At 42.5% G+C, this 16255-nt stretch overlaps 1 protein-coding gene across 2 annotated transcripts in view; it reads right to left on the bottom strand.

The window, feature by feature from the left end:
• The window catches only part of pcdh10a (protocadherin 10a), a 74429-nt gene extending 68281 nt beyond the window's left edge, over positions 1 to 6148 (bottom strand). For both annotated transcript variants that reach the window (XM_072256248.1, XM_072256249.1), the window contains exons 1-3: positions 3176 to 6148; positions 2328 to 2386; positions 2101 to 2207 (exon numbers count right to left, since the gene is read on the bottom strand). In XM_072256248.1, coding sequence (XP_072112349.1) covers positions 2101 to 2207; positions 2328 to 2386; positions 3176 to 5656 — 2647 coding nt within the window. In that variant the 5' untranslated portion in view covers positions 5657 to 6148. The remainder of the gene's footprint in view (positions 1 to 2100; positions 2208 to 2327; positions 2387 to 3175) is intronic.
• Positions 6149 to 16255: the final 10107 nt, after the last annotated feature.

Here is a 16255-nt window from a genome sequence, read left to right as displayed (position 1 = left end):
ACCGTTTTTGTCTTCTCAGTTCTTGCATCCATCCACACTAACCTTTCCCTTGCCATTGGCTAAGGTTTTTAGAGATACTACACTCTAGAATCATTGTTTTAAATTAGTAATTTCTTGGCCCTCAAAGTTGTCAAAAATGCAGACACCAGAAAACCGAAATAAAATTAAAAAAACAATTTGGAGTGCTGGGAAAAAAGATTCCGATATTTTCCGTGTTTACCTCAATACAACTCAAGTCGTTGGCAAATACGTTTACACATTTCTTTTTTATATGTTTACCCGGCGACCGTTTGCATAGAACTCGAACCAATCTCCTTCAGTGGATAGTTTGATACCAACATTGAATCAAATCAGTTGACAATTTAGGAGTTTGTTATCTCGTGTTTCTGTGTATTCTCAAGATAACAATACATAGATTAGTCAAGATGGAATTATGGTATTTCTATTAGACAGTTGCTAACACCAGCAGAAGTGTGCATTCCCCCCCCCCCACCACCACCACCACCAAGCATTCGCGTTGCATGAGGTGGAAACTTTTGTACCGATATAATTAATTATCTAAAAGCTGCTGGGAAATATATTGGCACTTGTTATCGGAGAAATACCATCATTGCAAGCAAGCAAGCTAAGTCGTACCGGAGTACCCGACTGTAACACTTCCGAGTACTATTTACATCGTCTGAGTGATTTGTATATCTGCTCCAATTCTTCAGCTTTACTCTGAACGTGTTGTTTCAACAGTTAAACAGGTAAACCATTGAAACAAGTAGATTTCGAATCGTGGTCCTCAACTATCTCCTCCCAAAATAAAACAATTCTCTCTATTCCCCTAATCCGGTTACAGACAAATTTGATCCGATTTCCAGAAACACTAGTCACTTACAGTAATTCAAATTATTGCGATTCTTAAGAAAATACTAGGTTTAAATTCAGTCGTTGGCGATCACTGGCATACGATTCACTCACCATAATACATAATATTATACTTCAATTTTTTCTTGCTACCGGTTTTACCGACTAGATGACATTTTACCTTTGAGTGTTATGCTAAACGTAAAATTGATATTTCCATACTGAAAAGAGTTTGGAGATTGTAAAGCTTTGCATTACTGCCATCTTCTGAGGTATCGGTGTATTAAATAACCTCCATTTTGTAAGAACAGAATAATGTACAAAACGAGTATTCCCACTAAAAACCAAAACTATTCAATCCACAGAGTTTGTCAAATTTTCAGTCTGTTGGTGGTGGCGGTGGTGGTGAGGGGGCGGGTGAAGTAGAGCAAAGAAGATTTAAACCCCTCAGCAATAGCTGAGTTGAACATCTGACGAAGCTCAGTTTCGCATACACATAGATGCACCGACACTGCTACTATCATTAATGTTCTCCAAATTCCAACACGTCCAGAAGCGCAGAATGATGGACACCAATGCCACTGCTGGAGGACCAATCTAAGATCGTACATTCATTAACAACAAGATAAATAAAGGAGCCATTGAGAGACTGCTAGTACCAAACGTGTTTTCCATAATGAACAGTTAGTGCTCGGGTCGGATGAAACCAATCCAAGATCGGAAAGGAGAGGGGGAATTAAACTTTCTTCAAGGGCAGCTTGGACACAAGATACATTACAAAGGAAGAGGGTTCAACGCAATGCGATGTGCAATAAATAACGTCACGCCCCTTGTTCCATCTAGCTCAATAGTGCATCACACAATTCGTTCAAAGTCCATGACTCAACAATAATTTGCATGAAACGCACGCCACGAGGTGAAATTCAAGCCCCCGAGTTAACTGCACAGTATTCTTAATTCAATCCAAGCACATGTGCTTTCTCTGCTGACACGTCCGCTCATTCACGCCTCTGAGCAGTTCGGCGAATTAGAGAGACACCCAACATCGACAAAAGGAACGTGATTTAAATATTTAAATGTTTTTTTTAAAGCTTGCTACTTAAACAAAACACTAAACCCAGGGCGTCCATATAGTATTACATTTTCTATTAAGTATGCAAAAGCATGCATTACTTCTACTTTTCGCCATCCTCTCAACGACAGCAAGGGCGGCGAACGAATTGGAAATTTAAAGTTTAGCACACTTACCAGAGTTGTGAGCTCGGTTAGTAGCATCGTGGTCACTGTCGCCTTGTTCACTGTCACCGTGACCACTGTCCTTCGAGCTCACGATATCCGCTTCTTGGAAAGCAGAACTAAAAACATAACAGCAAAGAAGGACGCCTTATTAATATCTCATCGAAACCACCAATAAATGAATGTTTTCTTGATAATAGTGAAATCTGGCGAAGACTTTGGTTTAGTGCGTTCCTTACCTGTTAACTCGACGGGGTCTGTCCACAAGAAAACTAAGTTCGGTTCGCTGGTGTTTGGTCTGGAGGTAAAAAAAACATCAAGTCAGTAATCACTACCAAACAAGCAGAAACCTGTATCAGTTTATAGGCTCACATTAGGAAGGAATCAGACCAGAGTTTTAGTTAAAGGTGTCACAATGATTCAAAAATTTAATTACATTGGACCTCGTAAAGACTATATAGTTTGAGCTGAAATTAGTTCTATGCTCCAATTGGTGAAGAATCAGGACTGAAAAACATTCAAGCACGAGATTTTTTTTGTTTAAAACTTTAGAACAGTATTTTAGATTTTTTTTAATGCTTTGTGATTTTTTGAGGTGCGTTATCTTCATTTAGCACAGTAAATCTGAAAGGACTTAGTATCCAGCGCTCTCAAGAATGGACAGTGATATAAGCAAACTCTTTCAGTACTCAAATAGCTAGACACTCAACACTCTAAATAACTAGACTTTCATTCCCCCTTTCTGTAGATGTAACAAATACATCATTCACGTAAAGACCACTCATTCCATTTTATTTTTTTAATCTGTGCCAGAAGTCACAGATTACTTAGTGAAATGACAGTAGTCAAGTGCTGCCATTTGGCTGCATTTACAACATTTCACATTATGACGCCCGTTCCTGCTCTTAGAGTAACGCATCTGAAAATAAACCCCAAACCGCTAGGAGCTGAGAAAGGCCAGCCAGCAGGGCTGGATTTATAATGTGTGGGAGTAAAGACAGTTGAGGAGAGGGGAATGTGTGAGATGGACACAATTAGAGGAAACAATTGACAATGTAGATCCGAAGAGGTGCAGTTGATATCTTACCTCATTTGATAATATACTCCCATTGGAAATGATGTCAGGCTGCTGGTCAGTGTACCCCGCAATAATGGCCCCGCAGGAGTTGTGTTCAGCGTCCGTACTCCTGACTGGGCTGCATGGTTTCAAGAACATGAGATCAGTTTTGGCCGATTCCGGGGTCAGGCAAACTTGGTAACAGTAATTTTGACTGTGATGTCCAAAGCCCCCTTCCTCCACCGACACTTGAGCCGCGTTAGTGTTGGTGGTCTGCACCAGCATGATGTCCGATTTGCTGAGCTTCTTCTTTCTGTTTCTCGCCTGCCTGCAGCAGGAGCAGCACTCGCTGGCCAGGCAGCTGTAGATGTTCACCTTTTTGTCCTTCTGGCACCGGATTGCCAGCACGATCATGGCCAGGAGGAAGACGAAGGACACGGAGCCAAGGGCGATAATCAAGATCAGGGTCAGATCCAGAGAGTTCTCCTTTGGCGTGCCAGCTCGGTTGCCCCGTTCTCCTTGGCGATCCACCGGGCTGTCCACTGCCATCACCAGGATAGTGGCGGTGGCTGACAGTGGCGGTTGTCCATGATCCCTAACTTCGATCACCAGCTCGTACGGGGCACTGGGGGCTTTTTTGGTGGTGGACAGCCTCCTGGCCGTCTTGAGCTCTCCACTCCTCCAATCCATTCTGAAGAGACCCAACTCGTTGCCCTTGGCAATATAATAGGTGAGCCGAGCATTGTCGCCGTCGTCCGCGTCCACTGCCACTAGCCTGGCTACCAGGTATCCCGGTTCAGCTGAGCGAGGCACCATCTCGCGGGCACTGCCGTTCCTGGACACGGGTGATACAATGGATGGCGCATTGTCGTTCTGGTCCACAATGATGATGTTAATGGTGGTGTTACTGCTCAGCGGAGGGTTCCCTGCGTCTCTGGCCTGCACCGTGAAACTAAACTCTTTGAGCTGCTCGTAATCGAAAGAGCGCAAGGCGTACAGGTAGCCATTCTCGGAGTTTATGGAAACGTACGTAAAAACTGACATACCCTGTATATCGCACTCTAATATGGAGTAAGAGATGTAAGCGTTCTGCCCCACATCGGGATCCACGGCTGTCACCGCGTAGATGTAAGCGCCGGGAACGTTATTCTCGGTGACATACACGTCGTAAGAAGACTGAGAGAAACGGGGAGCATTGTCGTTCTCGTCCGCCACTTGGACCTTGATGGACTTGCTGGAGGCCAGAGGAGGAGAGCCTCTGTCCTTCGCCATGATGGTGATAGTGTAAGAGTCCGTGACTTCTCGGTCCAGCGGCCCGTCCGTCACGATGGTGTAGTAATTCTTGAAGGAGGGCTTCAACTTGAAAGGCACCTGTCCCAGGATCTCGCATTGGAGTTGCCCGTTGTCTCCCGAGTCACGGTCGGTGACGCTCAGCAGAGCGACCACGGTGCCCGGGATTGCGCTCTCGTTTACTGAGTTAGAAACGGTGCTGAAACTGATCTCGGGCGCGTTGTCGTTCACGTCGGTAACTTTCACCAGCACTTTGCAGTGAGCCGGCACCGCGTTGGGCCCCAGATCCTTCGCCTGAACGTACAGCTGATAGAGGTTGCTCTCCTCGTAATCGATGACCCCTTTCACCTCGATCCAGCCCGTCCGAGGCTCGATGCTGAACAGCTCCTTCACCCTGGGGGAGACGTGGTTGCTGAACGAGTACACCACCTCGCCGTTTTTGCCTTCATCGCGGTCGGTAGCATTGAGCTGAATAACCAGGGTACCGACGGGCGCATTCTCCGGCAAGCTCACCGTGTAAACCGACTGCTCGAAGACGGGTACGTTGTCGTTCGAGTCCAACACCCTGATGCTGAGCAGCGCGGTGCCGGTGCGCTGGGGCAAACCCCCGTCCACTGCCGTCAGCACATACCGATGGAGGGCTTGCTGTTCCCGGTCCAGGTTTTTCTCTAGCACCAGCTCGGCGAACTTGTTGCCGTCTCCTTGCGTCTGCACGTCGAGATAAAAGTAACTATTGGGGGTGATCTCGTAGGTGCGGAGTGAGTTGCTGCCAACGTCCGGATCGAACGCGCTCTCCAGCGGCAGCCGAGTACCGGCACCGGCGCTCTCCGAAATCTCCACCGTAATGTCTGCCTCGGGGAAACTCGGCGGGTTGTCGTTAATATCCACGACCTCGATCTCCACGCGAAAAAGTTCCAACGGATTCTCCAGGAAAACCTCAAGGTGCAACAGACAAGTAGGGCTCTGCTTACAGATCTGCTCGCGGTCGATCTTCTCGTTGACGAACAGTACCCCGTTTTCCAGGTTCACCTCCAGGTGCGGAGATCTGGAGCTGGGCACCGTCTGAAACCTGCGGGCGGCCAGCTTCGTCACGTCCAATCCCAAATCCTCGGCGATATTCCCCACGAACGTGCCATGTTCCTGCTCCTCGGGAACCGAGTAGCGGATCTGACAAGCAACGCGGTCGATCAAAACGCAAACCAAAATGAATAGGAAGGTCATCTCCACAATCCAAACCGACCGACGCCCCTTCTAGATTGGGTGGTGGTATTTCCTTTTTTTAAAGAGAAAAAAATTACTAATTATTGACTTCGCGCTCCCTCCTGCTTTGATTTTTCCATCACATCTCTCCGCAAATGCCAGTTACGTTAAGCAGACTCATCGCATTCGAATCTTGAACTTCTGCTGTCTAATGAGTGAAATGGTCGTTTGATCTTCCACTATTCAGTAGTGGCCTGGAAAAAGAGAATCCCGCGGGCATAGGTTTAACATCAAACCCTTTGACACAGCGGCCGGTCATATCCTCAGTGTAAACACGGCAACTGGGTCTGGAGTTTATCATCAGACACTTTCTGGAGTTCTGCTCCCTAGTCCGAACTTCACTGAGTATTTGTATATCTCTTTCTCTCTTTTTTTGGGTCCTTTCTGCTTTGCTGCCTGCCGCTGTTAGATTTTCCCCGCTCCCCGCGGCTGCGGTCCCTGGATCCTGTACTGTTCCCTCTACTGACAGATTGCAGCTCTCTGGGCTCAGCGCTCTGCTTTTGCGTAGCGCCCACTTCCCGCCAACCAATGGTCATTCCCGACAGCCAGCGCCACGCTCTGACTGGCTGGCAGCGGGGCACCTAGCTATCGTGCGTCAGTCCTCTTTAAACCAATCAGCGGCAGAGCGGGCGGGCCGGTTTCATTCTCCAACCCGTGCAAATAACGTTCCAATCTTTGGACTTGCTCAGAGTTCGTGGGATGCACTCGCACAGGTGCTTACAATAATCAGATCACAACAACCCACATATCTCCAAAGGGATAGTCCTGCTACTCCGGATTTACTCCCTTCTGGACTAATCGCACTTGCTTGTATTCTTTTCCAAAACATTGTTTTATTTTAATTGCAGAGTGGACAGAGTTTCTGTACACACCCAGTTCAGCACTATATATGTAATGAAAACAAATCATAAACCTATCTATTTAATCACCAATTTACTTTGTCCGGAAGGTTTAGACCTTGCTTTCTATCAAAAACAAATCCCGCACGGCTGGCACGGAATAGCTAGTCAATAGGCACGGGACGAGGTTTAGTACAACGCTATGCCAACCATTTACACAATTTGACGTTCTTTTTTTTGCTTGGATCCGCGGTACCTCCCCAGTCGGAGCGGCACGTCCTGGTCAGGGTTCTGTGACACGTGCCGCATGTTGTGGGGGGCGTCGCTGACAGGCGGTCGCTGTGGAGCTGGCTGACTGTGTTGGTACGAGCGGGGAGTTCGTGATATTACAGCAGAGGTTGTATATACTGATTGAAGGCTCTGGGCGTTGCTCACTGTTTACTCATTGGGGATGTATGCGAGCGTTGAGAGTGGGAGAAGGGGATTTGCTAGTGGTCTGTGGTGGATATTCTCCCCTTTTGGTCAATTTTTTCAACTCGGTCTAGCGTGTCGCCTATTTAATAATTCGATACATGTTTGATGTAGGGAATGGTTTAACACTGATATCGAAAATCCATTCGGTAAAAATCAAAGGTGGGACAGTCCTAAGATATTTTCCATCTCACCACTCGCACCCCGATTTGTATCAAATTTATATCCCGCACCATTTGGCAGGGCAATTTTTTTAAACTATGAGCAAGTATCAATAAACAAAAAATTCTTCGAAATGCAATGCGGATTCGAATAAGTATTCCAAAATTGCGCGCGGTGTTGGGATGTGTGTGTCGCCGCAGTCTGAATAAAAAGCTTCAAGTCGATCCCGATATCAGCAGAATAGTCATTAGCCATCTCTGGGAGGTAACGCGAGGGGTAAATACCAGCAAGGGAGAGCGTGGCTCCTCTCTGAGAGTACCCGGGTAGCGCATGACGCGCAGTAAATAATAGCGTCGACGGATATCTGGAACGAAAATTAAGTGGAAAACATAATTCGCGATTTTCACAGAATTTGCATTTGTGTTATATTTGCAGAAGATAAAGAGCCCTTTTTGCGGCTTTTCAATCTCATGACCAACAGTGGCGATTGCGAGGGGGTGGAGGGAAGGATTCGAAAAGCTAATTTCATTTCAATTGCACGTATGGGATGCAGGGAGCCGGGACGGTTTATAAAAGAATGGTTTGATCAATAAAAAGTAGATTATGGTATATCCGAATATTAATGCGTCCGTCTAATCAATACGTGCTTCATGGTTCCTTTTACATTCACAGTCGGAAATACAGTCTGGACATCTTGATACCGGGATGTATCTTCCTTTTCTGTAAGTGTGTACAAAGGCGACTGCAATAGCTCTTTAGCTGACATTCTTTTTGAATGAATATATACTAATTGACCTTTATTCTCGGAGTACATCAAAACCCCTCCCATAATGAGTTCTTGTCAACTGTCTTTTGTAGAATGAGCTGAAATCGTTTATTGGGAAAGATAGTGCTGGAATCAGCATGTCCTCGGTGACGAAGAAATAGCTGCATGTGGCGCGATCTGCTGGGTATACACGCCTCCTATCTGCGGTTTCAGTAATAGCACCACTTCATTCCTGCAGGCGTCTAATATAAGACGCTGCACGCAGCGCGAACACTGTGTATAATTTGGACTGTCTTTTCCTATCGGTAAATGGTCATAGCGACACAAATTACTGCAGCACTGAATTGTCAAATTTTCGTGAATCCCGTTGTATTTTTAAATGTCTGGAAGAAAATGAACCTCAAGGTAGTATATGGTAGCATATACTTTGTTTAATTAAAAAAAACTTCGAATTTTGAACTCTGTTCGAAAACTCGACGTTTTCTTTAGTTTTCATTTCCCAGCACAAATCCTGGTGGTGCTAAGACTGAAGGGTTCCTTTATTGCGCACATCCGCATCCGACGGATGGTGTTTTCAGCATTAAGATAATGCATAGGGGTCAGAGAGTTAAAAGGGCTAGTGTTCATTTCAGGGTTTGGATCTCCCAGCTGATTGAATATAAAGCTGGGTATGAACGGGACCATTAGAACAATTGTAGTAATGGTTCTAATGACTCATCCTTATGAGCAGCGTTTGATGGCTCTGGGCCTGTATTCACTGGAATTTAGAGGAATGGCAGGGGTGGGGGGTATCTCATAGAAACCCATCGACTGTTGAAAAACCAAGAGAAAATGAATGTGGGGAGGATATTTCTGATAGTGGGGGAGTCTAGGACCAGAGGGCCCAACCTCAGAATAGAGTGATGTCCATTTAGAATGGAGATAAGGAGTAATTTCTTTAGCCACAGTATTGTTAATCTGTGGAATTCATGGCCACAGGTGGAGACTGATAGATTTTAGATAAGTCAGGGTATGAAAGGTTACAGGCAAATGGCAAAAGAATGTGTTTGAGAGGGAAATGGATCAGCCATAATCTAATGGTAGAGCAGACTCGATGGGTTGAATGGCCTAATTCTGCTTCAATGTCTTATGGTCTTATAACATAAAGAATCACAGTACCAACTCTACATATCTTTCTCTCTCTATCTTTCCCCATCTCTCTTGTTCAGTCTAGCTGTCCGGTTTCCTAATATGGTTGAACTTGAGAGTTTTTGACGCTGCACTCACCCAAGGAAAGTATTCTACCACAGTCCTGATTTGTTCTTTGTAGATGCTGCAAAGAAGGCGAGACACACATCACATGATACCCCGCTTCTGTTCTGCTCTTTTATGCCATGGTATTTGTTGAATTTCTTGTCAGGTATATTAATGATCAGGGAGTTAGTCATATAATCACACTGAATCTTAAGAGTAGGTGTTTAGAAATACTTTGGTTGAAGATGGTCATCACCTGCTTCTTTTGTGGCACAAATGTTAATGGCAAGTTAACAGTGCATGCCTAAATATTATCTATATTTTCTGACATTAGTTATAGGATGGTTAATTTTTTGACAACTTTGAATGGAATTACACTTGTACAAACATTAGTGAATAATCCTACTTCTGACCTTACAAAGCAGATGAATACGGTTAGATCCCGGGCACTGCTCAGGGAAACTCCTACAGTGGAATTGTGGGAAATGAATAATTTACTTCCAACAATAACATCCATCTTCAGGTACATCTTCTAGCTACTGTGTTTGCTTTTAATGTCCATTAATTTCAGTTTCATTCCAGATGCCACCTTGCTATCAATGGAATCACTGAGGAGACTGAGGTCCTTTAACATCTGTCAGACGATGCTGAGGATGTCCTACGAGTCTGTGGTGGCCAGTGCTATCATGTTTGCTGTTGTGTGCTGGGGCAGCAGTCTGAGGGTAGCAGACAGCAGCAGAATCAACAGACTCATTTGTAAGGCCAGTGATGTTGTGGGGATGGAACTGGACTCTCTGATGGTGGTGTCTGAAAAGAGGATGCTGTCCAAGTTGCATGCCATCTTGGACAATGTCTCCCATCCACTACATAATGGACTGGTTGGGCACAGGAGTACATTCAGCCAGAGACTCATTCCACCGAGATGCAACACAGAGTGTCATAGGAAGTCATTCCAGCCTGTGGCCATCAAACTTTACAACTCCTCCCTTGGAGGGTCAGACACCCTGAGCCAATAGGCTGGTCCTGGACTTATTTCCTGGCATAATTTATTACTATTTAATTATTTTTGGTTTTATTACTATTTAATCATTTATGGTGCAACTGTAACAAAAACCAATTTCCCTCGGGATCAATGAATCTATGACTCTGACTATGACTATCTCACTTCCTGAATTTAGCTCTTCGGTCATAGTTTAAACCAAGGATATGATAATGTCTGCAGCCAACTGGTCCCAGCAACACCTAAACTTGGAATCAAAAAGTAGTTCTTACTGTGTAACAGCTCCTTGATACCACTGTTGGTGACACTTTCCATTACATTGCTGATGATTGAACATAGACCAAGTGGTAATTAGTTGAAATGCATTTGTCCTGCTTTCTTCTGAACAGAACATCCATAGGGAACTTCCACACTGAAACAAACAATCCAGCTTTGTAACTATCCTGGAACAGCTTGGTTGGATATGCTGTTCATTCTGGAGTGCAGGATTTCAATACTGGAGCAGAAATAATGTCTGGTCCCATTGCCTTTGTACCTCCAGTGTTACATAGAACATTACAGCACCATACAGGGTCTTCAGCCCATGATGTTATGCCAGCCTTTTAATCTACTCTAAGGTCAATCTAACCCTCCCCTTCAACATTACCCTCTATTTTTTTGTCATTCATGTGCCTATCTAAGAATTCTTAAATGTCTCTAATGGATCTACCTCTATCACCACCCCTGGCAGGGCATTCCACATACCTACCACTGTCTGTGTAAAGTGCTTTCCTCCAATCTCCACAAAATTATAACTCCATTTTATTAGCCATGTCTGCCCTGGGGAAAAATCTCTGGTATCCACTTAATCTACTTCTCTTAGAATTTTGAACACATCTATCAGGTCACCTCATTCTCACTCAGCCTATCTTCCTAAGACATGCCCTCTCATCTTGGCAGCATCCTAGCAAATCTCCTCTGCACCCTCTCTAAAGCTTCCACATCCTTCTTATAATGAGGTGACGGGAACTGATCACAATATTCCAAGTGTAGTTTAACCAGAGTTTTATAAAGCTGCGATATTACCTTGTGGCTCTTGAGATCAGTCCCCTGAATAATGGCTAAACCACCATATGTCTTCTTAACAACCCTATCAACTTGCACAGAAATGTTGAGGGATTCCCCTGTCCCTCCACACTACCAAGAATTCAGCCATTAATCCTGTATTCTGCCTTCAAATTCAACCTTCAACGATGTTCCTCATCATTTCTTGATATCACGTGGAGTGGATCAAGTTGTCTAGAGACAAACTTCTCTGATGATGACTGACTACGGAAGCTTTATGACATGGATCTGATGATGGTAATCTCAGGAGGGTAGCCTAGGTAGATCATCTACTTGGCACTTCTTGTGGAACTTACTGTGAATAGTTTTGTGTTTTCTTTGGCACTTGCATGCAGGTTTGGGGTTTGATCAAATACAGTTTTTGCAGGTTGGAATTCCCCATCTTGCAAAATTATTCCAATATCGGGGACTTCTGTCCATCACATTTATCAGGGAATAAATAGCAAGCATTTTGAGATTGTACTGGAAATGATTTTCATGTGAAAGTGCAGTTTACGTATGCTTGCACAGTTCCTTGGAAATAACCTTTAGTTTCCCTGCTAGTATTTCACAAAACATTTGGTAATACATTATAAATTGTAAATTGAAGAACTAAAATTTGGATTAAAAATAGTTCTGGATTAATGAATATACTGCTGGTGGCTGGTAAAAAGACCCTTACCAGGAAATGGTTATCACAGGAGAGCCCAACTTTAAACGTATGGATGGAAAATAGTGTAAATGCCCAATGAGTCAAGTAGCATTCATGGAGAAAGAAACAGAGTTGACAATCATTAGGTGATCTTTCATTGATAAAAGGCCATTGACTTGACACTATGAACATATGGCCATCTTTAAGTGATTTCCATATGGGCATTAGCCTGCACAGACAATTAACCCTACCCCTAATCCTGCTATTTTAACAAAGTTAAGTTCACAAAGAAGAGAATTGTGGTTAACAAAAGCACTTACTGCACACTTGGTGATTTAATGTGCAATTTTCTATTTTCTCAATTTTCTGAAGATCATCTTTGATGAGTAAAATATACGGGTCTTTTATTATGGGGAGATTGGTTAAATATAGAATGTGTAAAATAATTCTGAAATGGTCATTTATATGTTTGATTATACATAAATATTCTTTATTATTCAGTATTATATTCTGTATAATACTCTATTATTCTAGGATAAAGAGAGTAGCAATGATCATGGCAAAACTCAGAGAGGTTAGGAAACAAATAGATCAAGTCAAGAATGTGATAAATAGTAATTTTAGGCAATAAGAAGAAAAAGAGATAGATTTCACAATACCAAGATGAAGAATTGGAATAAATGTAGCAGTTAGAATGGTGTTATTCAATCAAAGTCTAATGGTATGAGAAATAAAATGTCACCAAGCAGAGGTACTGTAAGTACAAATCATAACGAATGACCAGGCCTGTGATAAACTAACACATTCCATGAATATGTACACACGGAGTTTTCAAATAGTCCTGTAAAGGCACACATTGAGCCATATGCAGCAATTGTGAATTCTTCAATGTGAACATTATTGTGCATCGATAGCATGGAACAAGAGAGTAGTTGCTGACGGCATCGACAATAACAGTCTGAAAAGCAAAACTGAGACAGGATAATAATACCCCACAAAATGAACATCATGTACATTATAAATAACTAACCATACCAGAAATTTCGAGGGAGCAATCTAATCAAGCGTTCAGTTGATTCAAACTCCATGATTAAATTATGGCACCATGGCATTCCCATCTATCCATTATTCACCACACTACCATGTGTTGTAGAGATTTGTAAGCTAATGACAAACTGTAGGGTACACTGTCAGATGTTGCTATCACCAGCCATTCCATTGATTCTACATTATTTTGCAAAAAAGTATTACATGAATAAATACAGCTCAAGAACTAATACTGCAGTAATACTGCTATTGTTTTGCCCTTTGATGTATATGTGAAACTATTCCATATCAACATGAAATCAACAGTATAAATGCATTCTAAGAGTCAGCATAAGTAACTAACTTCAATGGAAACCACAATGAATCAGTGGCCTACCTGCTGGGAAACATTCCTGAAGTTAAATAGAAATTTTCAAAGCTGCTATCCATCTAAGTACCTCTACATATCAAATTTATGATGACTACAACAATGTCAAACCTGAAAAGTGGCTATTTAAAGTTCAAACACAGGATAACAAACACTTGGGAAGGGATTTTGTATTTGGTGACCTTGCGTTTTCACTCCTCAAGAATCATTCAACTTATATTCAAATATTTTTTCTGCTCCAAACTCACAAACTACTTTATTTCCCGAATCATGTTTCTTCATTGAGCCTAAAAACATTTAAAACCCATGCTTGACATCATATGAAAAGCTTGTTGATTTATTTTGAAAGTACAGTTGCTGCCTCATGAAATCAAAGATTTGAGCATAATCGTGGCATTTTGAGTTTCTACAAGGATTACCCCTTAGTAATAATGATCAGTTAGGCACTGAGAGCATCTGTATTTACTGACAAATACCTTTATTGTGTCAACTAAAAAGCATGTAGGTTCCTAAACTAACTAACTAACTAACTGTGTGAAGAGAAAGAGTATTACTCAGGAAAGCCATCTACACTGGTCAGGCATTCCCAATCTAATCACCGCATGTCCAATATGGGGTAATCTACTTTAGAGATCTGCAATAGTTTGTCTCTGGAGAGTTGCCTCTCCTTTGCATTTGAAGTCTCAATTTTTTATACTCATTCCTCACAAATTCAAGTGGGCTGCACTTTAATCTCATTGACTCAAGATAACCAGACCAACCTGGGTCATCTTCTGGGTGAATGCAGCAGGCCAGGCAGCATCTATAGGAAGAGGTACAGTCGAAATTTCAGGCAGAGACTGACGAAGGGTCTCGGCCTGAAACATCGACTGTACCTCTTCCTATAGCTGCTGCCTGGCCTGCTGCATTCACCAGCATTTTTTGTGTGTTTTGCTTGAAATTCCAGCATCTGCAGATTTCCTCGTGTTTGGGTCATCTTGTTATAGAGTCTGATCCAGAGCTACAACCAATATTGCTCTAAGTCCTTTGCCCTCAGCCTTGGGCCTTTTATTCTTTTCAAGCTTGACTGGTTCAAACCAGTTAAACAGGTCACCCAGACACTGAGTCTAACAAGATTACAGATTGCTCCCCTGCAAGCCTGCCACTGTCCATAATAAATAGCTACATGTCTGAGAATGATCTCAAGTTTAGCATGTCATTAACTGAGATTCCTTATGGCCACAATCATTTCCCCTAATTAAGTTATCCCAGAACAAGAATCAATCCACCAAACTGTTCACAAAATGGCAGCTGCAAGGACAGTCTCACAAAATGGTCACATCCGCTCCTGTTTACTGATCATCATTTCTTCTGGCCAACAGAGTGTTTTCTATGTGGATTTTGACTACTCTTCCTCTGACGTGTGGGTTTCCTTCAGGTGCTTTTGCTGGGGAGAGTTGACGAGAATTTCAGGAGAATAAATAATGGGGTTCATGTGAAATTAGTGTAGATGTGTAGTTAATGGTTGGTGCAGTTTCAGTGGGTTCAAGAGCCTGGTTCAATGCTGTATCACTTGAATGACATTCAGACTCTATTTCTCAATCATTCCTTTCATGCTATTTTATGGAACATGCTTATTGCTTTAGTACTTTAATTAAAACAATAGCCAAATATCTGGCTGAGCTTTCAAGGTGACATTGGTGACTTTACTGATACTCAGTTGTTCTTATTTGGTAGCTAAATCAGAAGACTGTGAATCTAATCCCAATTTAGACACCAAGACACATGAATCTAGATTGTACTTCAGTGTAGTATTGAGATAGTGTTACACTTTTGGAGGTAACGTTATCTTTCAAATTAAAATGGTGGGTTAGATTGTGCTGGAGGTGCCATGAAAAACTCTGACTGGCTGTAGTGTATCCCTGGCCTTTGCACCGTGCAGTGCAATATGGAACCCAGGCTGGAGGTAAGATGGCAGTGCATCAGATCACAGGCTGGAGCTCATTTATGCTAATTTTTGGGACCTAATGCTCCTTGCATCTTGTTCTTCTAGTTTTGCATCAGCCCTAACTGGTTTATAAACCTCAGTCCCATCAATATAGATGTAGGTGCTGTACCATATTGAAAGTGAGTGCCTGTAAGTGGTTTGTCTTTTTAATAATTTGTCTATTGTTAATATTTCAACTTAATTTATAAATGGTTATTTTTAATGTTAATTTACTTTTTTTGAAATTTAATCTAGTTAGAATTGTTTAATAACATCTGTTTTAACTTATCTGAAATGTCTCTGATTATCAACGATATTTAGAGACATTTTAGAATAAAAACAGCAGTGGCCTATCCAGACAGCCACCTAAGTGAGCCAGATGCTAGATCCCAGGGTCCATTTCACGTATTACTTCATAGGATGACCAAAGAAGCAAAACTTGTAGATCAGTTTGATCAAAGGTCTTCAGTACACAGTAATGGCCTCAGGAAAAGCACAAAGAAATGTCTGAATCAAGCACAATCTGATCTCTCAGGTGGACATAGCACCACTCTAAAACAGAGCATAAGAGCTAAGCCCAGTGTCCTTGCTGTTCGTATTGATTATTATAATCTCTCACGAACACCACCGGGGAAAAAAAAATAGCTGCTCATTATCACATCACTGTGGAGTTTACTATGAACAATTTGACAGTTATGCTTCCAACAATTCAAGGGCTGCAAAGAAATTTTGGTTATTTTGAAAAGAGTAGGAGATAAGCTATGTAAATGCATAATCTTCTTGTTAAATGTTTGGATTTCAGAGTGTGATCCATGATCATCTCAGCCATTCAATTCAATCTACAGTATTATAAGCTTCCTACTACTGAATATTACTGATAAATATCACTTACTCCTATTCTGTCATTACTTTTGACATATGGAGGCTTTAGTCTCTTTTGTATATTTAAAGTTGCAGTCATGTCACTAAAGAAA

The sequence above is a fragment of the Mobula birostris genome, chromosome 4, assembly GCF_030028105.1.
Source record: "Mobula birostris isolate sMobBir1 chromosome 4, sMobBir1.hap1, whole genome shotgun sequence".
In the NCBI taxonomy this organism is placed as follows: Eukaryota; Metazoa; Chordata; class Chondrichthyes; order Myliobatiformes; family Myliobatidae; genus Mobula; species Mobula birostris.
This window is presented reverse-complemented; position numbering and strand designations above follow the sequence as displayed.